At 38.2% G+C, this 24,791-nt stretch overlaps 2 protein-coding genes across 2 annotated transcripts; one reads left to right on the forward strand and one right to left on the reverse strand.

Annotated features, from left to right (window-relative positions):
• Positions 1 to 5,419: 5,419 nt before the first annotated feature.
• On the forward strand, positions 5,420 to 9,168 carry LOC145906761 (protein unc-93 homolog A-like). The gene is made up of 9 exons (XM_082994215.1): positions 5,420 to 5,473; positions 5,657 to 5,778; positions 6,145 to 6,294; positions 7,171 to 7,352; positions 7,433 to 7,927; positions 8,002 to 8,169; positions 8,280 to 8,514; positions 8,749 to 8,916; positions 8,978 to 9,168. Exons 2-9 carry the CDS (start codon positions 5,697 to 5,699, stop codon positions 9,001 to 9,003), a joined length of 1,506 nt encoding a protein of 501 aa, XP_082850341.1. The 5' UTR covers positions 5,420 to 5,473; positions 5,657 to 5,696; the 3' UTR covers positions 9,004 to 9,168.
• A 668-nt stretch (positions 9,169 to 9,836) lies between these two features.
• LOC145902058 (protein unc-93 homolog A-like) lies at positions 9,837 to 12,989 on the reverse strand. Its single transcript, XM_082989945.1, has 8 exons — positions 12,872 to 12,989; positions 12,601 to 12,750; positions 11,994 to 12,175; positions 11,469 to 11,933; positions 11,131 to 11,298; positions 10,568 to 10,802; positions 9,945 to 10,112; positions 9,837 to 9,889 (listed from the first exon to the last, which is right to left on the reverse strand). Exons 1-8 carry the CDS (start codon positions 12,987 to 12,989, stop codon positions 9,837 to 9,839), a joined length of 1,539 nt encoding a protein of 512 aa, XP_082846071.1.
• Between the last annotated feature and the right edge of the window lie 11,802 nt (positions 12,990 to 24,791).

The following is a 24,791-nucleotide window of genomic DNA, read 5'->3' on the forward strand; positions in this document are numbered from 1 at the left end:
ATATTTCCACCTAATCGTCTTGTCATAATGTGTAAGATTTGTGTGCTTTCGAAACAAGTTGCAATTTATTTTCTTTAAATGTGGGTTCATGGTATCTCTTATTCACTGGCCTCTCCACCTGGACCTGATAAGCTCCTTTTTAGCTATTACCGTTCGTAAGTTGTTTTTTTTTACATAAAAACCTACGTTCAAAATATTTATCGCAGATGACGTCACTGACATAAAATTGGTTGCAACGTGAAAGTAATTTAACTACTAATGTGCGACATCAGCTTTTGGCATGTTTAATAAAACTTGGTCAGATGCGGGGCAGATGGGGTTCAACCCATCCTTGACCGAAAGTCAGGATTTCAAGCCCATGTGAAATACAAACGTCAAGTTTGTGCATTTTTTTACACATAAAATTAAAGTTTGTGCAAAGATGATTCCTTTAAATATGTTGCCCTTATTGCATAAAAATAGTGATTGCGGCGACGTAAGCTGTCAATGGTTGACTGTCGAAAATCTTTGAACATGGCACACCTGTATATTTTACCATTCACTGTTGCATTTGCTGAAAGAAGGAAATGATCACAGAACCGACGGCACCGTTGGGCAGGGGTCAGCGACACTAAGTGGACCTTTCAGTTGAAGGATCTATTTACTCTCAGGCCTCGGAAATTACTTTGTCCAGTAGAAAGTAATTTTTGAGCGGCTACTGTATAGACAGCTAACCTTTTGCTTAATTTTCGTACTTGGAATTCTGTGTCTACATTTCCATCCGCCCCAATCAGGACCTTGGAACCCGAAAACACTGATATTCAAGCAGGCAATGCACAAGAATTTGTTCATACTTTGCTAATATTCTAGTTACTCACATTCCCCAACAATACGTAGCAGAGTGATCAGCTACTCCAATTTTATTACAAGTTTTTTTCATTAGCAATAGATACAGAGGTTCTTCACGTTAGCACGAAGGTAGTTACAATTTTACATGCACTCTTTGAATCATTTTATAGTTAAAATCATTTTACGCAGCCATAGCTACCAGAGGTTCGTCACATTAGTATAAAGGAATCCCGTCCCAATAGATTGTCTCGTTTACCTTTCATAGTATTATTGACCTTGTTCTGTCCGGTTGGAAAGTAGTGACGAACCTTGGGATTTTTGTCAAGCGTTCGCAGAACTCGGCCGTGTTGTTTGTCTGTTGTGAGGAATAGTGAAAATGAAGGGAAGGCTTCCTTGTTATTCAGTGGCGCGTTAAGAATCGGAAAGTGACCCCATCCCATTTTACTTTTTGCAAAATAGAACATACTCGTAGCCATAAATGCTATCCTAAATTAACTTGGGTTATCATTAGGTTTACAGACTTCGCAACCCGGACATTGCAACTTAGCTGGATCAGCCACTTTTTTCTGACAAGTCGGAGCCTGAAAAATCAAGCTCCCGGAGATATTTAATCTCGCGACCCTGGGCTAACTAGGCCCAACGTTCTATCAACTGAGCTACAGGAGCTCAGCGCTTTTACAGGGTATATTTTGACCGTTCGTCGAAATTCGACAGCGTGTTTGTCGCGGAAAACAAAGGGAAGGCTTCCTTATTTTGCAACTCAGTCGCGCGTTAAGAATCGGAAAAAGTGGGGGGCGTGAAAGTAGTAAAATAAATTGTTGACACCACAGGGTTAGGGGACCAGCCAAATTCCATATCGATCACATACACCAAGAGGACTTGCTATAGATACAAGATCAGCCTGGTTTGCAAAAAAGTTTTTTGGATTTGGTTTGCTTGACAAACCAGGCTTGCCCTGTTTGCAAAGCAAGTGCTTTTTGTGATTGCTTCCTTTTTGAAAGGGGAGGCTTTTGGTTCCGATCCTTTATTCAGTAAACGTTAGAATCCACATCGATTATTTGCAAATAATTCTTGAATTCTTTGTTATTTTAAATATAAAAATAGATAACATTTGGTTTAGTTAATAGTGTGATTATGTTAGCAAAAACCAGTCTTTGAGACTGCTTATTCAACTAGATTTCTTGCTGTAAAACGTGACAAAACTTCTAAAAAGCTACAGGTTATTATCATAAATGCAATAAAACCAAAGAATGGAAAGAATCGATTTTATTTGGTTTACATTGCGATAATATCGTGGAGTTGGATTTGACTCAATATTGGTTAAAATTAATGCTTAAGTTTTCGATGTTATGTTTAATCGCAGCTTTTTTAAACGCTGTTTTGTTTTTGCGCGTATTACATTCGTTCTTCATCAATGATCGCCGTTTTTGCATAAAACACAAATTATTGATGCAGAAGTTAAACAGGAAACGTGCAACCTCATCAAAATAATGTTGCAAAGTTAGGAATGAGTTACAAATCTTTGTTACTCTATTTTCCGCAACTTGACGAACCCCATCGTGCGGAGAGACTTCTTCAAGTTTTCCTAACCTTTTTCAACACATGTTCGAAATGGGCATAAAAGAAAGGGACGACCACAGTGGTGCCAACTATTCATCGCAATACTTGGAAGGATTTTGCAGGAATCAAAGCTTCATATTTTGCAATGGAAAACCTGACGTTAAAGCATTTGAAGGAGGAAGATTATGAGGAGGTTGTGCGCTTCGTCGAGCAATGTTACATTAACATAGAGATAGTACACAAACTTGCGGGCATATCCAACAGGGAATTTTTGCCTTACCATTACATTCGCATCAAGAAGTCTTTGAAAGAGAAAACGGCAGTTGGCTACTTCGACAAAGACGGCCGCCTTGTGGGATTGTTAATGAGCCGGGTGAACCACGAATATGTCCCTGAAGTTAAATCGGTGCCACTTTTAAAGGATCTCGGTGTCAACCCGACCGAACAAATCGTGGGGATATTGAAGTTTTACGACGAGGTGCAGGAAGATTTTTGTCGCTGCTTGAATCCCAAGTCGTACGTTCATTTGGGTCCCATGGGTGTTAGGCCAGAATACGGAAATATGGGTCTTGCTCGGCGACTTCTCAACGAATTAGAGAAGCTTTTGTTCCAGCGGAAGCACAATTTTATCGTGGCATCCTGCACTTCCCGCAACGCCCGCCGCCTTTTCAATTCAAATGGTTACATAAGGGTGAAGTCGGTGAAATACAAGGATTTCCAGCCAGCTGGATTGGACGTGAAGGTTTTCCCGAATGAACTGGAAAACGAAACGGAAGCTGCTATTAACTACAAAATACTTTTGTACGCAAAACTTTGAGCTAATATGGCAAGTTGCAGTAGAGCACGCTTTTCTCACGTTGTATTTTGCAAGTCACTTGTACACTTCCTAATTTATTTTGCACTTTACGAGTTTTTATCGTGCAGCACAGTTTCTGTGCAGAATGCCTTTTCGATTGCATGCGTGACGTAAATTTTGTATGTATAATTCTTCCTGGAGTTTGTCAATAAACACCGTTTATGAAAACAGAATTGTTTTACATAAAAAGGCCAATATAGCCTAAGTGTAACCTAGTTGCGCGAAAGATAACAAAAATAGGCGAAATGATATCTGCGAAAAGAGATGGATGTAATCATTGTGGAAACTAAAATGTTAGAGTTATTAGGTTAACGCAGAAGTATTACCATGCTTTCTCATAGCAAGGCAGGATCGCCAAATATAAAGGGCCTGCGCAGTCCTGCCTTGCTATGTCTGATAACGGTGGTGAAGATCCCCAAAGTATGCAAAGATGGCCTTGCAAGTTGTGCGCTTGCGCACCGGTGTACTTTGGCCACAATATACCCCCGTGAGACCACTGAGCTCCTCTAGCTCAGTTGTTAAGAGCGTTTAGCCTGGTCGTGAGTTCAAACCTCACCGGGAGTTTGATTATTCAAATCTCACTACGATTTGTCGGGAAATGTGGCTGAATCAGCTTCGCTGCAATGCCTTGGCTGCGAAGCCTGTGAACCTTATTAGGTTAATTTAACATTAGGACTTTAAAAAAGTGTACAAATTAACTCCTTTCTGTATTGGTGGAGAATTTCTATATCACGTCAAAATGAGTTTCTGATGACAGGAAAGGCATTGCTGTAAAGTGCTTGTCTGATGCATCCCTCCTTAGCGCAAACAAAACCCTAAACATTGGAAAATTTATGTATCTGATCTTATTCCATGTGACGTAATTTTACGTTACATACCAATGTGCATTTATGGAAGTAGGTTGCATGGCCAGTATGTCATTGTTCGGGATTTCTCATCATTTGGTTTGGGTAAAGTCATAAGTAGGGTCGTCTTGCCAGGCGTGTTCATTTCAAACTGTAGCGTTAGCAACGGTTGTGTATTCACGTGATTTGTGTCCTATGTGTCCTTTCCAACTGTTTCTCAACTGTTTTGGTGTCATATTAATGTTAAGACATGTGTAGTTTCCAAGCAACTGTTGCGTTGTCAAGCGATTTCATTGGCCATTTTGAAGTGTTTGGTTTGGTAGCGTAGAGACGTTAGGCGCTTGGAGACGCTAGACGTTTTTCTTGTGTGACTGTCCTGTATCGTCTTTCAAACGACCTGTCTTTGTTAAACTGTCCGCTGACCGTTGGTCTTTTGTATTCTCGCTTCATATAATGGGTGTGCGTGGTTTGCAGTGAGTTAATAGTTACTATTTTGTGATTCGGTTTTGTTCAATTCTGTCTGGACGTTTGGGCGTAAATTCACTCAGTTTGGCGTTGGTATAATTGCGCATGTTAATTTCGTATCCAAAATTGTTCGTGGTAAATAAATATTGGTGTTGTGTTTGCATCGAGAGTTAATTAAAGTCAGGTTAGGAAAACACAACAATTAGAACTCACGTGCGATCTAATGTCAAATGCGCTATTCAAATAGGATTTCCATCAATCATAAATAATATTGTTAAGACCCGATCGAGACTCATATTTGACATAATAGGTCGCAACATTCCAAGTAGCCTCAATCTTATTCCTGGCTGCTCTATTCTTATTCCGGCGAATGATTTGACAAATTAATTAGATTAAAATTGATGCGCTTACCAACGTTGCAAGCTGACGCGTCAAAACACGACACAAGTTTTGCATGCATAAATGAACCAAGCAAGTGCATAGAAATCATATACGGTATATACCGTTGGTTTTGTTCGTCACAGGCATCATGTTGAGTGTGTTATTCTTAAATTCCTAAAACAATCAGATGTAATCGAACAGGAATGTTCGCCTGTTTGTAAATTACTTCTTACTTTGCATCCGATATTATAATATACTATTGAATGCAAAAGTGCTTGGTAAACCGTTCAGTGCGTATTTGGTCATGGTAGACGATTCCCATGAATTTGCAGTTTTGGGTCTGTGAGCTTCAATGGCGAAGTTAGAGTGAGGCAACAAGTTTGGCAAGGAGTAATTTGTGTTGGGAAATAATATTTGTAATGTTTTTCATCACATGCAGAATTGCTTTCGATGCAATCGTAGCAACAGAAATGTGACTGAAATATTTGTTCTTTAGTGTCTGTGATATCAATACAACTCAAAACCTCGCCAAAGAAAGGTATATTATATTTAAGCAATGTGGAGCCAATAATATGAATTGTGTATAAGCTGCATACGGACGGCCAGGTCGAAACAGTGGCCATCTGTATGCAGCTTATACACAATATTATATTTAGTTTGTAAGCTTTTTCACAAACGAAAAGTCAACCATGGAAAGTCAACCAGCGCAACCGATGTACAGACGGGAGAAAAGGAATGTGAAGCTCAAGTTCGGGTTGTTTATGGTTGGCGTTGTTCTAATCATGGGTTCGTTCAACTCCCTGTTCACTTTGCAGTCAAGTGTGAACATCGTTAACGGTGTTGGTATGTCAGAGGTTCTTGAGTATTTTGTTGCAAATAGTAGCAATTACATTTTCGAACACAACAACCACAGCCTATAATACACAAAAACGCAGTAGCTTTTTACAGCAGGATTGTGATCGCTATAGACCTGCATCTGCAAGTTTGGTTAAATCCCAATTTTTAAATTTTTGTTGCCTGTAATGCAGATTGTAAACCACGAATATATATAGTTTCCCCACTCAAACACTCTACTCGAAAATATTTTCTTTTAGGTATTAGATTTGCGCTGCTGTGAATGCTCCAATGTCATACACGTAACTTTGTATTGTCTGACAATTTTTTCCAGTAACATATTCTATCAATGTCGTTTCGATGCTTTATATTTAGGAGTCACATCTGCTACGGCTCTTTACTCCACTACAGCTATATTCACCATTATTGGCACGCCTTTGGCTTTCCAGTTTTTCGGTGTCAAACGCTCTCTTACTGCTGCCTACTGCATTAATGTTCTCTATATCGGATCGAACTACTACCCAAGTAAATTTTTTTAAGGAAACATAATAATTTTCGACTTTCACGGAAAATTTAATGCGCTTGTTAAACGTAATGGTTTTGATGCTTGTCTAATTTCATCGACAGATTTCGAGTACTTTGCAAAGCAAACCTTTTCGGTAACGGTTTTAAGTTTGCCGCGTTTTTTTTACCGTGTTCACCGTTGAGTTGATTTCGAATCAGACGTACGACGGCAATACTTATGGTAAAAATAAGACCAAACAAGGGTACATTTGTAAGTAATTTCCTACAGCAATATCGAAAAAAATACGATCAAAATTAAACTTGCTGATCTGAATCGACACATTGTTTACATTTGCCGGGTATAGTGTTCAATTGTGGGAAACCCGAAATTACGTCACTAGAGAGGTCTGGGCAGGCTGTAAAAGTTACGTCACCGCATTTTCACAATTGAAACTCATGTAAAATTAGAGGTAACTGTTTAAAATAATAATGATTTATCCCCTAACACATAACCCTAAAACAGTTTAATATCAGCTCACTGTGAATTTAGCGGTGCTGAAAATATGTAATGTTTTATTTCGTTGCTGTTTAGCCGTACGGTATCAATTGCTGCTTTCGCGAACTGCTTGACGTCGCTACTTGACGTGATTTTTGGTAGGATGTCATAACTTGCCCACAACCTTGAAACGCCGTATTTGAGCTTTTAAATTTGATAAGCAGACTTTGAATCGAAATCGACTCTTGCGTGATTCCAACTTATAAACAAGTTCATTTATGATGTTAAGGGTCAATAACTGATGTTAATAGTAAATCAAAAAACTAGAATAGAAGTTAAAATAAAATTTTTAAATTTTAGTGTGCTACATGGTATTTTTCAACAATTAACGATATATACAGATATCTACCTGTTGACAGTTAGTGGAGTTATTTTGGGAGTGGCGGAAGCTATCACTTGGCCTTCGTTCATGATATACTGCATTCATTTTGGACGAAAGTACGCCAAGTTACAAAATAAGAAATACGATTTTTACAACGCCCAGTTTCTCAGCTACTTTTCTTGTATCTTTCATATTGCGGCGGTAAGTGAAGTGTACTTTGGTTGTGGGCAGAAAGTTTGACGGAAGTAAGAATTAATTTGATAGTGCGAAACCTTTTTCAGGTTTTGAGCTACCTTGTGATCTATTGCATTCTCTATATTGGAAGATCCTCCAGTGTTTCAAATACCAACTCAACAAACCTAAACAAAACATCACAGCAACGGGATTATTCGTTTTGCGGAGCCAACGACTGTCAAGACCCGAATGTGACGCAACAAAATCTGATGCAATACGTCCCCTCTCAAACTACACTTTACATCACGCTCGGTGTTTTAATGGGACTGGTTTTGATCGCTGCAACAATTCAGGGATATTTCGTAGAAAAATCTGAATTAAATGTTGGTTCGACAGTTGATGACAAAACTAAACGCGGTACTCTGAGAAGCTTCGACAATAATATAGTTTTAGATGAAATACCAATATTTCCGGAAGCATCTTCTCAGACACCATGCAGTAACAATGTGTCCAAGGGACCACATATTCAACACGATTTACCATGCAATGAATCAATCAAGACAGAAACTGATGATGTCGCAGTCCAAAAGACAAAATTTTATGTAATGTTTCGTGCGACAGTTTTTTTGAAGTTTTCAAGCATATGATTGCGCTGATGCAAAAGATTATTTTCTAGGGATATCGCCGCTTGGCTGTACATTCTCTTCAAAGTACATTTCGCCAAATGTTGAAAACCAAACAACTTCTTATTATCCCCACATCACTGTGCCTTGGTTTGGTTCAGTCGTTTGTCTACGTCGAAATGCCGAGAGCCCTTTCTTCATGCATTCTTGGTGTTGATCAGGTAATTACTGGAATATATTTATTTTCGGTATATTATTATACATATTTCGGTATATGTATATTATACAGTTTTCACCTGCTAGGCGTCTCCTAAAATACATTAATTTAAAGGTACCTTTGTGCATGTTGACATTTAGTGCCGCTGATGCTTTTGTTGCAATTCATGTTGGCAAAATTACGAGAAAGCATGGAAGGCAGTTGCCTCTATTAATATGCACACTTCTTGAAATTGGAACATTCTTAACTATCTTGCTGTGGAGTGCAACAGAATCCTCCAAGTGGATTGTTTACTGTTTGTTCGGCTTGATAGGGATTGCAAACGGACTTCGAACGACCATCAGTGCAGGTAGACTATATTTTGCATGAAAATTAAAGGTCACAATTGTGTTTAGTTTTTGGGGTTGTGTGATGATAAGATGCCAAGTTCCTAGAATGATTTAAGCTGTGATATATTCCGCAATAATAAAATAACAAAGATTTTTAAACGTTTAAATTAATTGTGGAAGATTAACATAAGCAAAGGTATATTTTCAATTCACTTTCAAAATTGTTCATTTACTTGTTTTTCGTCCATTTGAAGCAACTCAAGCTGCCTTCTTTCCTGACAATCAGGAACCTGCCATGTTGATTTGGTCGCTATGCTATGTCAGCGGTTTTGCTTTGCAAGCTGGTTGGAGTACGGCAATTTGTGTAAGGTACAAGATTTATTTCCATCTCGTTCTGTTGGTGATCAGCATGGTAGCTTATAGTAAGTAGTGATTTAAGGCATTTGCACTCAAATGCAACTTCCACATGCTTTATTTTATCAGGTTTTGCGGACTACAGTTACAGTTAAACCAAGAGTCGTTTAGATGGTAAAGAACCTCTTCAAACTTAAACTTTAAAGTTCACATTGAATTAACGTTAATTTTTTCAAAAAATGCTTTGAGAAACTCCTATTGAATTTATTGCCTGCTAAGTTGTATTCTGACGTATTTGAAATACAGTCATCACAAAATTATCCGCATACTGTCATTTCAAGGCCTTTAGTACATTCAAAACGATAGGGAACAGGACAGCAAGGAGTGCATACATTTGCAAGTTACATACGTTATTTTCAGAAAGTTTGGCATTTACCCTTTCCTAGAATACATTCGACAACTGTTTCTGCGTCCGTAATATCATGGGATACGCTAAGATATACGAAGTAATCGGAGAAACGTTGTTCAACTAAAAGTTGTTGCCTCTTACATAATATGGTGCAGTGCGCTGAATGATAAATGTTGGCAACACGTTACAGAAAAGTTTGCCGATCCCGTACGGAAACTTGCTCATGGTTTGAACTGACTGAGAGAACGCAGGGTGAAATAAACAAGAAAACACGTTTCGTTTGTCAGCAAAAGCTATTCGTTTCATCAGAAACTGAGAAAAAGCTTACATGGGATTATACATAGCAGTTTAAGGGGCATACTTTCGACTTGTTTAAAAGTAACCTCCTTACCAGGTAACTCTAATGCCGTATTGCGTGGAGTGTGAATCCCTTTAAAAAATGACTAAAAACTTGATAAATAGGCATTTAAAAAGCAACGCACTCCAGAAAAATTAATAATAAAAATAATATTCCAAATTAAAAAGAAGGTTTAAATTGCAGTATGATCCTTTGAGATTTTGCTTAACCACCAATGTACTTTACGCTTTATTACTTTTGCGCATTTCTTTCCGGTGCAAATGCTCGGCGACATCTGAAAAAAGGTGAGTCAGTGAATTTGTAAACTATTCATGATTACAATAACTTACAGTAAAAAATCATGCTGGTCATCATTAGAGCAATTTGGAAGTAGACCTTATACTTGACACAAACCGCTGTGCTCCAACCAAATTGAAATGCACGGCCACTTAAATACCAGAACGCCCACACCACCATTGTCTGCTCTTGATCATTGGGAAAGAAGGCAGCATGGGCATCTAACAAATATACTCGCTAATATTTGGTAGGGTCGTGAAAGGTTAATTTCTATGCAGACGCGGCATTTGTAACACAGTTACTTTTAAAACCTACTTTTTGATGCAAGTGCAGAAAAATTTACAGTCTGGCAACCATTGAAAGGGAGCGCCACATATTTATCATTCACGTGCTGTTGGGATATAACTTTTCAACTGTTAGAGAAACTTTCAAAAAATAGTCATTGTTTTTTTTTCTGTTGGTTAGTTTAAATTTAATGGAAACGTTGTGTGGCTTATTATTATTTCTATAGAGAACTACACGTATAGGCACCAAAGTCTTAAGTGCATTATGGCCTTGACATGACTCTATCTGACACTGACAAGCTAGTATATGTGTACCTTAGATCACTGAACTGGAAGTCGCATATACATTTACCACCTGGTTATAAATCAGGTTTTTAAGGTTGCATTTGTACCTGTGCTCATAGGAATGCGGACTCCATTTCCTATTCTTGTTGAAGCAAACAAGCAGTAAACAAACCACTTGGTGGATTCCGCTGGAGACCAAAATATAAAGGCAATAGAAGTACTAATGTCCACTAACATCGACACGAGTAAAAAAGTTTGTCTTCTAATTTTGGACGACAATTTTCCCACCAAAGCTGTCACAATTGTGGCTGCAACGTTGAAGGCAATCATACATAAACTTACCTGCAAATCAAAAAGCGGCTTAAATGTGGATTACGGTGTGTGTTGGGCAATTGTCAATTCCTGTATTGTTGGTCTAGTTTGTTGTAAATACTGAAAACTTAAGACAAGTTTAAGTTTCCTAAAACCTACAACTGTCATATAACAAAATGTTTTATTCCTTCTATTCGATGCATGCCTTCGGTTAATCTGGCCCACAGAAAGTTTTGTGGGGTGATAGTAATAGGGTAAACCATTATATCGACAGCGAGTACTTATAATTATAAGCATTTTGTCCTCCATGCCATAGAAATAGGCTAGGATTTACTCGCAAGTCTGTTTTTAATTATACCTGATCGATACCAAGAATGCATGAAGCAAAAGCTCTTGACATCTCCACAAATACAAAAGCTTGCTGTATTCCGGTATAAAAGCTGAGAGGAATAATCAAAAGTTGGTTTGTTTTGAACATTTGAGTAAACGCGTCTCTTACAGAAAAAACTGCAAGATTAACAGTGCCCTGTAATAAAAGATACCATCGTTTTGAATAATATGTACGTATTTGAAACATTGGTTCCAAGAGAATTGTTTGTACATTTTACCCTAACACATACACCGTGTCCCACATGGCGTGGTTATATTTTTAGCTGTATAACAGAAATTTGCATTTGCCCAAAATCTGGAACAAACCTTTTGTTTGTTTTGAATTACAATATCTGTAGAGCCGTCGTTAAATGGTTTGGGAAGGGGAATAGACTGCGAAGTGTCAGGTGGTCCGTTGAACTGAGTGTCATGAAAAGTAACGTGCGTAGAAGTTTGGTCACGAGATCCTGACACAACGCTTTTGGTTTCGTTCATTTTCTTTGTGACATCATTAAGGTTCGATTTCTCAACGAAAGCAACGTGAATGATCAGAGCCAAAACTTGATAAATAGCCAAAACCATTGCCCCAAACACGGCTAACAGGATATGCAGAGTAATTTGGGATGGAACGTATTGCGCCAGACTCTCACGCGTTACGTTGGGATCCTGGCAGTCATTTGAACCGCAAACAGAATAATCATGCTGTCTGGAGGACGCAGTTTTGTTTGAGGAGAACAATGCGGTTGGTCTTCCAACGTACAGAATGCAATAAACTGTAAGGTTGCTGATCACCTGCAAATCATTAGAAGTATATTTAAATTAAAAAGAAAACCAAGGTGCTTGCAATATTACCGCCATAACGCGAATGAAGAGGTAGAAGTAGCTCATGAATTGTCCTTGGTAATTATCAATCGGCCTGTTTTCATGTTTGGCGTACTTGCACGCGAAATGAACGCAATATATCATGAACGAAGGCCGGGACAGCGCTTCAGCAAAACCGACAACCACTCTAAAGGCAGTGAGCATGTATATATCTGAATAAAAAACAACAATAAGCGATGTAGTACACGTTTCTGACTCGTCGGGGTCACCATTTAGGCGTTTTACTGCTTTATTGTATTACCAAGTTAAGAATGACTTCGCAAGTCCACGCAACGCCAGAAAAAGAGAATTGCGACGAAAGAAGGCAATTAATCCACATCGTTACAATGCGGTAAATAAAGCGCTACAACAACATAGAGACATTGAAAAGTTGCTGTATGTAAATTGGTTGTTAAATCATCTTCTAACGGAAATAATTAGGAAAACATTCATACTTTAAGGCGCAAAAAATTGATTTGTTTGATCAATAAGTGGCTGAGGGTTTTTAAGTTTAAAAACGTGTTAAGAGATACACATTTCCCAAGTTAGTGCAAATCTTTTATACATGTTTGAATTTACTTTTAAGGCATTTGCTTACTTGGAAAGTAGTTGGCACAGATGTACAGAAAATAAAAACCGTATGCAACAACTAATGACCATTTGGCAGTTAGGAGTTTGAGAACCACAGGCGTACAAATAATGCCGAATAGCACTGTGGTAATATATGTGGCTGTGGCTGAAGTCACACCTGTAATAAGTTGACACTTGTTTAATAAAAAGTTTTATCAAATATGTAACTCTTGGTAAACTAGAAGTTATTTTGATGTACTTTAGAGCTCATCACAAAAGTCTAGAGATATTCTGCTCACCCAAACCATCGACAATGTTAATGCTGGATTGCAACGTCAGCAGGGTGTGGTAAGCCCCAAAATTGAGAATGGCACCAAGCACACTTTCCACGCACCACGTGCTTCTATAATCGTGCATTTCTCAAATATTGGTGAAGTTCTAGATACAGTTTGGATACTTTTTCGTACTAAAACGGATGTAAATTAGGAACACAACTCACGGATTTACTTGATTCTGAGAATAAAAGACTGGCCCATACTGTTGTTAACATTGTCATGTTTGAAAAACGTTTCGGCAAGAACTTATGCCATCATCTGTTTGAATGTTATCGGCCACACACCACTAGAGGAGAAAATGCGCAATAAACGGCATAAAACGCATATTCCAGGTATATTTGCTTCCGATAGTTTAATTTAAAGTTCTCAAAACTATGAAATTTTTCGCATTTACTTCCAGCTAAGCGTTTTGACAAACGTGGGTAATTCACAAAGCCAAGTTTTGTTCACAAGAACACCTCAAACATGTCTGTTTTGTACGTTGTTTGTGTTTCTGCCTGTAGTCAATACAACAAAATCATTCACAACAGAAATCAAAAAATCATTTATTTAAAGTAAATTATATCGACCAAAATCACAAATAAATTTGAGCAAAGAGTGTGAAGTTGACCCTTTAATTTTGCAACTTGAGCAAAGGGCAATATTTTCCTTTCGTGGAATCTAACATTTTCAAAATTACTTTGCAGCATGAGTTCGCATGTGTCGTTTCAGTGGCGGTTTTTGAACAAATCCAATTCCACACACGTCGCATTTGTAGGGTTTCTCTCCAGTGTGGCTGCGAATGTGGAAGACCAGATTTTGCTTTTGAGTGTATCGCTTCTCGCACAGGTGGCATTTGTGAGGCTTTTCACCAGTGTGTGATCTAGTGTGTGATTGCAAATGATTCTTCAGTTTGAAGGCTTTTTTGCATAGCTGACATTTGTAAGGTTTATCTGTAGAATGGATTACTTTGTGCAGGCGGAGACGTTCTTGGGAGACGAACATTTTTTTGCATTCCAAACACTGGTGACGCTTTTCTTGTACAAAGTGGGTTTTCGTGTGTTCTTCCAAAGTTGATTTCCGCGTAAATTCTTTCTCGCACACTTCGCACTTAAAAGGTTTCAGTCCAGTGTGAGTCCTCATATGAACTCTGCAGCTAGAATTTGTAGTAAAGCTTTTCAGGCACACATTACATTGGAAAGGTTTTTCTCCTGTGTGAATTTTCAAGTGTTGGGTTAAACATGGTTTCCCAAAGAAAGCTTTATTACAAAACTTGCATTTGAACGGTTTTATTCCAGTGTGGGTTCGAGCGTGTCTGAGAAGACTTGTTCGACAGGTGTACCGTTTTTCACAGACATCACATCGGTGCCGCTTCACTGTGGCGTGCGTATCCATATGTCTTGTGAGCCTGAGTTTCGTGACGAAAGATTTTTCGCACACGTCACATTTGTACTTCTTTCTATCGAAGTGATTTCTCAAGTGTGACTTTAAGGTTGAACTGCGAGATAGATTCTTTCCGCAAATATTACATTCGTGTATTCTTTTTGTCTGGGTGTGCGTGAGAACGTGACGTCTGAATGTTTCAATGTTACTGAGTGTTTTCTCACAGTACTTACATCTGTATGGATGACTCTTCAGGTGAGTAAAAGCGTGAATTTGGAGACACGATGACGATTGAAACGTCATGTCACAAATCGTGCACTCGAACGATGTCTTTTCGTTGTGCTCAATCATATGTTGCTTCAAATTTTCTTCGTCAACAAACGTCTTCCTACATACATCACACTGGCTTTGCATTGACATGACTCTTCAGTACCCGTTGCGGAGCAGCAAAGATTATAAAGTTGCAAGTCTTCTAAACACAAAATTTGTTTTAGAAACGTGTATAAAAACACTCATTTGAGAGTTGCTAAACGAATAAAGCTAAAATCCATCCTTCATTAAGTTTTGATACAAAAATTAAGAAAAATCGATTCAAATATAATGAAAGCGTGTATAATTTAATCTTTTGTTGTATTGCATTATAAGCTTTTGTCGCTATCCTCAAAAAGCACTTTAGAATAGTTGAAGTGTCTAGATACAAAACTAAACACAAAATTGCTCACATCAACATAGCTTATCGTATTCCCGTTCAAACAGTCTGACACTATATGAGGGCTACTTCCATCTCAACGACTCAAGCCTGTTTTCCGCAGAGTACTAAATTTCCAACTTGCCACTTGGCATACAATCATATTATATTACGTACAACTGTTTTGTATACAACACAACATTAACTGGTGGTCATGTATTATCGCAATCGACTGGCTCTTGTGGCTGTTAATTGCCAAAAGTAAAACTTTGCTTGTTTTATACTCTTCCATAATCTAAAATCCTGAACAGACGTTTGTTAACAAAGCGAAATCGAAATCGGATTACTCAACCACCTGACGTAACATTGTCAAGCTTTCAGTAAATGTTATAAACGACCATGGGCGTACTAAAACGTAAACAAACACGGAAAATATCTTTGTACTCCCCTCGCTCAGAATTTTTTTCTGCGGACGCCAAACAACATGAGCTAATTAACACAAAACTGGATGCAATGTGAAGCAAGAACTTTCTTGCAACTGTTTCAACAAACCTAACGGTTTACCTACATCCTGTTACTTGATTTGCTGTTTTGTTATAATTTGATCAATTCCAGCGTTTTATATATATGCAAATACATTATGCTTGGGCTACACTTTTTTCTTTTTGTAAATCAGTCTACCATACAAAAGTTAACTCCTGTGGTTATCCCCATTCAAAATCTATAGCTCTGCGTGAGATTTATTGGGCTGTAAAATGTTTAGAGCCATTATACTTATCCCACCAGCGGCTTTCTGTTCCAAATAAAGGAGAAGCAACTTACTTCAAAGAACAACCGCGGTGCATGCTGGAAAATATTGCAATTGTCGTACGTTGGTGTTGCGACCTATATGCCAAATGTTGTTAACCTAACGTTAGGATATTAACATGATTAATTAACCATTGACAACGGAATCCTATTTGACTAATTCATTTGACATAAGGCCACACGTGAGTTCTAACTTCTGTGTTTTCTGACCTGATTTCAATTACAAACCTGATGCAAAATTGCTTTACCACGTATTAGATTAAGGATACATGATTATATTAAGAAGTATATCGAATCGAAATTACAAGTTACGAGATCACGAGATAAACTGATTACAAACAAAGCATAGTTGAATTAGACAGATACGGAGACAGAGATTGCGCAGGAGACGAGTTTAAGACTGTGTCTAGGTTAGTCAAGGAAACGTGCACATATATATATACACTACGATAAAAATCACCACAACGAAAAAGTCGGTTCGAAATTACCATGACAAAAGCTATTATCTTATCTGATGGACAGCAGCCCATTCTCTTCACAAAACAATTACGACAAAACCAAACCAGAACGATTGATACATCACAACAATTATTGAAAAACAAACCCTTTGCAAACAATGACCGGACGGTTCATATTTCAATCTAATGCGAGCAAAATGCGTGCGAGCATATGCATGCGAGTACAATGACTATTCAGTAAAGTGACCACACGTCAATCAAACAAAACAACGAACATCACATGAGAATGGCGCGCGAGATTTGCAAAAGCATAATTCTACCATAAATAAAGACATGAGGTTACCAACGAATGCGCAATCCTATTTACCACATTACAATCCGAATTTGAGAGGTCCCGAACTTTAATGACGTAATTTGGCTATTTGTGATCAATGTTCATGATATGTGTAAATGTCCAATTTCCATGTTACGTAAACATGTAAACGTAACAGTTGGCTTGTGTGTTTGTCCTTTTAGCATAACTGCAATGCGAATCCTGTGTACAATAAATGCTTGTGAAAAACATTATTTCCCTTTAAATAGTTTGTTGCTGATGCTGCCAGACATAATACTTAGTAATTAAAGGCTCTTCTGGCAAAAAAGAAAAAACTATTTCGGACGACGTTTCGGTCGTTATCCAACTGACCTTCATCAGGACAAATGAAGTACAGCGCATGACACGGCGATAAATAGTCAGGAGTGAAAAGAACAAAAAAGGTCGAAAGAAGTACGAAAAAGCTAAAAGAGCGCGAAAAAACGTAGAGGCGGGCACAAAGAATTGAAAACGCGCACCAACAAGGAACGATACCGGGGTCTAACGCACAGCGCCCTGAGGTGCCGACATCAGGTTTAATCATGGGGCGTGTCGCGCAGACCGTTTATCAAATTACGATAAACAGGAGGAAAAAAGATTTCCCTCTTATCATTCAAGGCAGATTCATGTGCATTTATATGCACAGACTCAATAAACATTCATTATACCTATCATTCTCCCTGTCCAGAATTATTGTATCTTTGAAATTAACTGCGTGTCCTGTTTCTGCCACATGTTGCGACGGTGCCGTCCCTGCAACCTTCTTGGGTTTGACGACATCCCGTTGATGCTCCTTTAACGGTGTTCGTAAGGCGCGACCCGTCTCACAAATGTACACCTTCTCACACTCTCCACAGGGAATGCGGTATATTAACTCTCTAGCATCTAGCGCACCTCCAGCGCGTTCTTTGGGATGCGATACCAAGGAGCGTAGTATAACTGACGGGCGGTCGTACACCAGGATGGAAAAGTCCTCCAGCAGTCTCTTCAATGTCTCTGAAAGTCCTGAAAAATATGTTAAAACAACCACACCCGCGGTGGGACTTTTGTTGCATTTAGGCAGGGATGCAATATTCCAGGCCATTAGTTTCATTGTTGAGTTTGTTTTAATTTATGAAGAAGCTTGGTTTTTAAGACAAGCGAAACGTCAGTGTTAAATATATTTTTTTTAAATGAGGTGTATATATTTTGTCGTTTTTTTTTTCACTGTAAGAACGAATAGATCTGAAATATATCAAGTTTTCCATGTGGTCCAAACGCAATTTTTTTTGAACACGGCAACTGTAACAAAATTTATATTCTACTCTTGTTAATGTGGTGAAAGAGGCCAGTTCCTTGCAAAGACCATGTAATTTGATTATCGTGTGTGTGTATTTAGCGATATCACAAGGAACGTCAAACGATGACGGAAAAATTCAGGTATTTTGAAATCAAGACATCGCCGCTTTATGTAAAAATACGGTTTAATGTGATTGAATTATTTTGTAGTTAATTTAAAATTGTTGTTGATAAACTTTTTTTGCCAATTACACAGCAACCACAAGGTGGCGATACAGTGGTCTCTGCATAAAAGCTAATCATGTAAAAGTATTCTTACGTGTATAAAATAAACATAATACAGATTAGTTTACATGAACATACTACGCGCTGTTGTCTTTGTAAATTTCTCAAATACACGAACAGTTCTTGATACAGTCGAAATACGTACTCATAATACACTACAATATATACAACTTATCGTTTAATTGAATCTGTTTTTTCACCGTCAAATACGTAAATCAATTAAATGTTACAACAAGATTATTGCAACAAAAAAGCGATTATCCAACTGGTTTACTGCGAAAACAAAGTATGCCACCAGTATGCCACGATAACAAAGTATGCCGTTTCATAGAAGTTCATTTTGTCAGACGAAACATTTTCAAAATTACTTTGCAGCATGCGTTAGCATGTGTCGTTTCAGTGGCGGATTTTGAACAAATCCCATTCCACACACATCGCATTTGTAGGGTTTCTCTCCAGTGTGGCTGCGAATGTGGAAGACAAGATTATGCTTTTGAGTGTATCGCTTCTCGCACAGGTGGCATTTGTGAGGCTTTTCACCAGTGTGTGTTCTAGCGTGTGCTTGCAAACGTTTCTTCAGTTTGAAGGCTTTTTCGCACAGGTGACATTTGTAAGGTTTATCTGTAGAATGGATTTTTTCGTGCTCACGGAGACGTTCTTGGGAGACGAACATTTTTTTGCATTCCAAACACTGGTGACGCTTTTCTTGTACAAAGTGAATATTCATGTGTTTGTTTAACTTTGAATTCTGCGCAAATTCTTTCTCGCACACTTCGCACTTGAAAGGTTTCAGACCAGTGTGAGTCCTCATATGACCTGTGTAGGTGGAATTGGCGGCAAACCTCTTTCGGCACAAAGTACATTGGAAAGGTTTTTCTCCAGTGTGTATTTTCAAGTGACCGGTCAAATGTCCTTTTTGACCAAAAGACTTATCGCAAAATTCGCATTGAAATGATTTTATTCCAGTGTGTTTTATTTCATGGCGACGAAGGTTCGACGTACAGGTAAATTGCTTCTCACAAACATTACATGTATGTGGCTTCACTGCTCTGTGTGTATTCAAATGTGTTTTAAGCCTGTATTTCGTGACAAACGATTTTTCGCACACGTCACATTTGTATTCCTTTATGTCCAAGTGATTTTTTTGGTGCAATCTAAATGCTCGGTGGTTCCAAAACTTCTTGTCGCAAGTATTGCATTGATGTGGTTTATCCATCCGTGTGTGTGTAGCCATATGGTACTTAAGGTTGCCTTTGTCACTGAGCGTCTTTTCGCAAAACTTGCATCTGTATGGATGTTCCTCTTTGTGGCTTGAATTGTGACAATGTGTGAGTTTATGCTGATGAAGATTTTCCTCTCTGTCAAACGTCTTTTTACATTGATCACATTTGTGTTCCATTGTATTTCTCATTTATAAAACTTAAAAGAATCAGAAATTGAAGACCAAACACTAATATTGAAAAAAATGAGATTCTGGTTGCTAACGTGAAATGAATGCATACAAATCAGTTTGAAAAGTTTCCCTTGTCTTGACGCTTGTAATTTCTTCTGGTTATTTTGTTGCAACTTCATTGGGTCAAATACCGATTTGTTTCATTTGTCACCAAGTAACAGAAATTTACCCAATATCGCGGTTAAATAGTGTTCCTAAATAGAGTCGAGGCGCATTGGTGTTGTTAATACCGCCGCAAGAGTGCCTTTATTTTACTTCAAATATGCTACCAAATTATTTCAAAGACACACGTTAAATACTTTTAATTAAAAAATGCTCTCCAGAAATGTCACAGTTGAAAAAGTGTGGAAAGCACTGGTGCAAGTGGTTTCTTACCAGCTCGTCTTTAACGGCAAAAACACTGTAAATACTCATTAAATTTCGTTGTGTCAGTCTCTGGTCTATAACTACAGTACTTGCTGGTGCACTGTTTTAATAAAAGACTGACTGTTAAAAAACTACATGTACTCATTGTAACTTTTTCCAAGCGCATAGTTTACTGGCGGATGGGTAACGCCCTACAACACGCAGTTCAGTTAATTTTGTAACAAAAAACGTCTTGTAAATTCGTTTTAAATTCTTTACAGGCCTTGACCGAGAGCAAGAAACAGGAGCGAAGGCAAGATAGAACTTTGGACCTATTCCAAGAAAAATATGAACACAACGTTTGGGTCTATAGTGTAATATAACACACTATATACCAAAAGCTAGATTTGAACAAGACTGGAAAATAGCACTTAATGAACAAACTGCTATGCGACCGACATTATCCAAACTTTCGGAAAAAAATTGACAAAGTAAAGTTTGGGAGTTTGCACCCATTGTTCCGCATTCCAAGTTATAAATTTAAATAAATATGTTGTTACGCTTTCAAATGCAAGTATGGGCGGTGTCGAAATCGTTTGCGCTAACTCCATTACGGCTCGGCTGCAATACATACATTGCCAAACTAAACAACACACCAATTTCACTGGCCTAGCACTAAGTGCAACAACTGTTCTCCTATCACTAAGAAAAGGGAAAACCATGTAGCACGAGGAGATAATATTGGGAGTTTGTAACGTCGCAATGCGGCTACGGCCGGATGACCTTGACGGCGGATTATTTTATTCGGGGAGCGTTAATTGAAAAACCTCTACGTCTATTCTAAACTGACACAGCGTCCGGTTCATACTTAAACGCCTCCCGTTTTCACATTCATATGATTTTGTTTGTTGATAGTTAGCAATTACCTTCTTAAGGCATTTTTTAAGCTAAACTACAGCAAGTTTGTTGCGTGTCAAATTAAATTACTTTTAACGGGATCTGTGTGTCCGACTACAAAGGTTTAAGTTGGTATTTGCACTCAATATTGATATTATTATAGTATACCTTCCTCAACAACAACTTGCACTTAGCGTTACCGAATATAAACTAAAACAACAAAAACATTGCCAAAATAATTCGCATAGAGCTCCCGGGGCAAAAACATAATGTTTTGATCGTTATTTAATAAACCTTCATCAGGAGGTTGCAAAAACCTTCTGTTTTTTTAGTTACGCGAAAAAAACTGATCGTTCCAGCAACTAAAACTTTAGGCATTCCGGTTATATCGACGAAAAATCTCGGTTGATCAACTTTCAATAAATAATTTTAGCCGTTGAAATCTATGACAGTTCGTTTGTTACGAATATCTCGTTCTTTATTGCATCACAAAAACATTTTTTTGAAGTAAATTTTTATTCAAAATTTACCCGGTCTGTTTCATAAACAGAAATTTCTGTTCTTATTTTGCAAAAAGAAAACACGTGACATTTAAGAGCCTAATCATAAAAAAATTGCAAAATAATTTGATGATTACTGACGTTTTAAAAGAGAAATTAATACCAAACTCATTGAAACCAAAACGCACAAACTGAACGTAATACAAACAAGAGTTGTACTTGCAACGTATATCGCAGAAAGAGGTGTTGCTGGTTAGGTGGATTTCATGAAGTAAAAACATTTTATTGTATATCACAGAGACACAATTCTTGTACGAAGTTGCTGATGTCAGCAAAAAACACATCAAGGTCTGCAGATCGTTTTCGCGCAATAGGTAAAGGCAAAAAAAAATCTTCAGAAATGAAAATATACCTCGTACCGCCAGGCGTAAACAAGAAAAACAGTTAATTTGCATAAGTATGCGAGCAGAATCTGTATATGGCCTAGGGCTAAGCATACACTCCGAGGAGTAAACTGAAATGCGGAAACTCATGTTATACACCTTCCCGCTGACGCGCTCTGTTAAAACCAATTCTATGGAATTGATTCCTTTCGGGCAAATTGCGAATTGAATTAGTTCACTTTGAAAGCAAGCTACCGGCCTCACAGAGGCTCATACGAAGAGATGTCGAAAGTGCATTTAAACTTCAACATGTAGCTTGGGTAAACTACATTGCTGATTCATATTTAACATGCTAGACTTTGGGAAGGTTTGAATTTCCTTGATAATAATTTTGCCGATTAAAGCATCAAATTTCGTTATCATATGAATGGGTCTTGGTCCTCTTGTCGATTAGATCGTTTTTTCCGGCACCACCACTTGGGTTTCCTTAAACGAAAACCGTTGATGTACATAGACAAAACAACACACACCAGCATAACCCCGACAACAGCCATGATGATGAACAGCGGAGATAAATTCCATCCCAATTCACCGCCAGATGTCCTCGAAGAGTCGAGTTCGGTCGAGTTGGTAATTTCGCTTGCCTCGTGGAAGTTGTCCAAGTTGTCGATATCGCTGGGGAGCGTAGAGTTGTTTGAAGACATGCCAAGACACGTTGGCTGTATCAGCGTACAACACGTCACTTCCGGCCTGTCAGGCGCAGTACGCAGACGACTTCCAGATTATTGTTAAATTAAATTAACATTTTTTTAAAATCCTGTAAAACAGCGAAGGAAATTATTATATTTCAGCGGCCAAAACACATTTACAGCATAGTTATATTGCAAGCTCGCGACAAAAACGTCATTTCAACCATAACCATATTTTAGTTGGTTAATACAATGTCCAGTAGATCTATATATCTACCAACACAGTATTATAGAATTTGGTCCAACTTTAACCAAATTGTTTTACAAATTGGTAAAAACCATTAATATATTAATATATATAATTCACCAAAACCGATGAATAAGTCTAATCATATCATTGATATCTTCCACAAGCTTATCCATTGCAACGTACTCAAACCAACACAAGTTGCTAAACCAATGTTCAAGTACATGAGGCGACAACGCTATTAAACCCGCACCACAACAGACAATTTCCATTAGAGGAACACAGTTTTTCACAAGGGACAGAGACGAAGATAACACGAGGTGAACACTTCAGGGATCAAGTCAATTACTGTGCCATTATCTGGGGAACATTGGAATCGATGTGACGTCACAATGAGGTTTGTCACGCCACGTGAGCAAGGTACAACACGGAACCTCCGAGAGTGACTGTCAGCAAGAGGTCATGTGCTTCCAAGCCAGGAGCAGACTCCCAACGACAGAGAACACAAAAATTAGGCAAACATGTTGGTCTCATAAAACGAATGTGTCTACTAACATGCCGAGCACATCGAAAAACTTTCCCGCTTTTCCGCAAAATCAATGATAAAAATGCTAAAAGTTGTTTGAATAACAATGAGCATTATGACTGGCACGCAACGCCACAGACACACACCAGCACGTTCATCGAAATAGTCTCAACAGCAACTTCATCAAATGGGCTCCAGCCAAGCATATCGACCTGGATAGACAGGAACCATGTCAATAGCGTTTTGCTGTAAACACACACTATCATGCCAGGGTTTCCGTACGTAAGGATAGAGTGCAAATATGCGACAGGGAGAAGTAGGAAAAGGTACTCAAACGTCAGGTAATTTGAATATAATGTTGTACATTGTATAAACCTCATTTAATTCAAATAATTCCAAAGTGCTAAGCACCAATGTCAAAAAAAGGTCAACACAATATTTAAATAATTCAATGTTTGTATTTTGACGTATTTCAAAAATCTTTATGACGCCTTAAAAAACTTTTATGACGTAAAATTAGGATTTAAACAATTTTTGCATCAAAAATTAACTCCTTTACAAACTTGACTTCGAAAAATAGATTGAACAATTTCTTGCTGTATTATTTTTTAGTGCAAAAATATACCCGTATTTTTAGGCCCCTTTTCGCAATTCACCTTACATTGGGTCAGGTTTTATCAAGCACTGATACGAGTATAGGTTGTATTACCCGAGGGAGTTTCAGATACAGAATCGCAGTCGTGACATGTAGCTGCTGGTTCTCCAAGTGAAAATATACTATCGTCTACAAAAAAGCGAGTGCGCTATTTGTCAGCCTTTATTAACCGTTGATGCTGGCCTAATTGGATCGACCAACCAGTCCACATACTGCTGCCACGTCGCTGCACTACCTGCACATGTTTTAATGGCCCAATACATTTTGAAACCTCCCCTTGATTCAGCGAACGTAAATGGTCATCAATTTCAAATTATAATGCGCGCTCTGACGTTTGATTAGCATCACAATAGCTTCCGCCGCTGTCATCCAAATGACGTCAATGCGTCAGGCACTTCGTTGCCCTGCAAGTTTTATATGGGGTTTCCCCTAAGGCATCAACACTAGAAACCTTTGCCGTACACGTTTGTGCGTGAATAAAACGTTTCGGCCGCTAATATTACAGTACTTTCCTGCTGCGCGGCGCACTTACTTACCAGCGTAACAACTAACCAACCACGTACTACTGTTTGTTTCACAAAGACTGGCAGCAAAAAATACAATGGAGGGTCAGTAAAGTTTCGTTTGACGTCAAGTCAAGTATGTATGGCATGAGCGAATAAAAAAGCAAACTTAAAAGGTATAAAAGTACAAAGAGATCCTCGAAGATCTTTCTGACCTTTCCTTAGAACCACTTAACAAAGCCGTAAAAGCCCCTCGCAGACTTAATGCAGACCATTTAACAACATGGGATACATTACGTAACATAGTCTAAGTCTTGGGAAAACCTAAATAAATAAGTATTACTAGCGCGGAAAAGGTTACAGAGTGCAGTGGTCCAGATACTTCAGAGTATCATTTCTCTCTAGAGTCGCTCTTACAATCATGCCGCTATGCTTGCTTGTGGTTAAACCACGTGA

This window comes from Ascidia mentula, chromosome 1 (assembly GCF_947561715.1).
Source record: "Ascidia mentula chromosome 1, kaAscMent1.1, whole genome shotgun sequence".
NCBI lineage: Eukaryota > Metazoa > Chordata > Ascidiacea > Phlebobranchia > Ascidiidae > Ascidia > Ascidia mentula.

Bases quoted from the DNA above. Each gene is read 5' to 3' on its own strand.
- LOC145902058 (XM_082989945.1), bottom strand. From the start codon at position 12,989: ATGCACGATTATAGAAGCACGTGGTGCGTGGAAAGTGTGCTTGGTGCC. The intron at 10,113-10,567 runs GTACAAATGCAA...TATATTTGTTAG, and splicing joins CCGCATTCCTATGAGCACAG to ATGCCCATGCTGCCTTCTTT. The intron at 9,890-9,944 runs GTAAGTTATTGT...ACCTTTTTTCAG, and splicing joins GACCAGCATGATTTTTTACT to ATGTCGCCGAGCATTTGCAC.
- LOC145906761 (XM_082994215.1), top strand. From the start codon at position 5,697: ATGGTTGGCGTTGTTCTAATCATGGGTTCGTTCAACTCCCTGTTCACT. The intron at 7,928-8,001 runs GTAATGTTTCGT...ATTATTTTCTAG, and splicing joins TCCAAAAGACAAAATTTTAT to GGATATCGCCGCTTGGCTGT. The intron at 8,170-8,279 runs GTAATTACTGGA...ATTAATTTAAAG, and splicing joins GCATTCTTGGTGTTGATCAG to GTACCTTTGTGCATGTTGAC.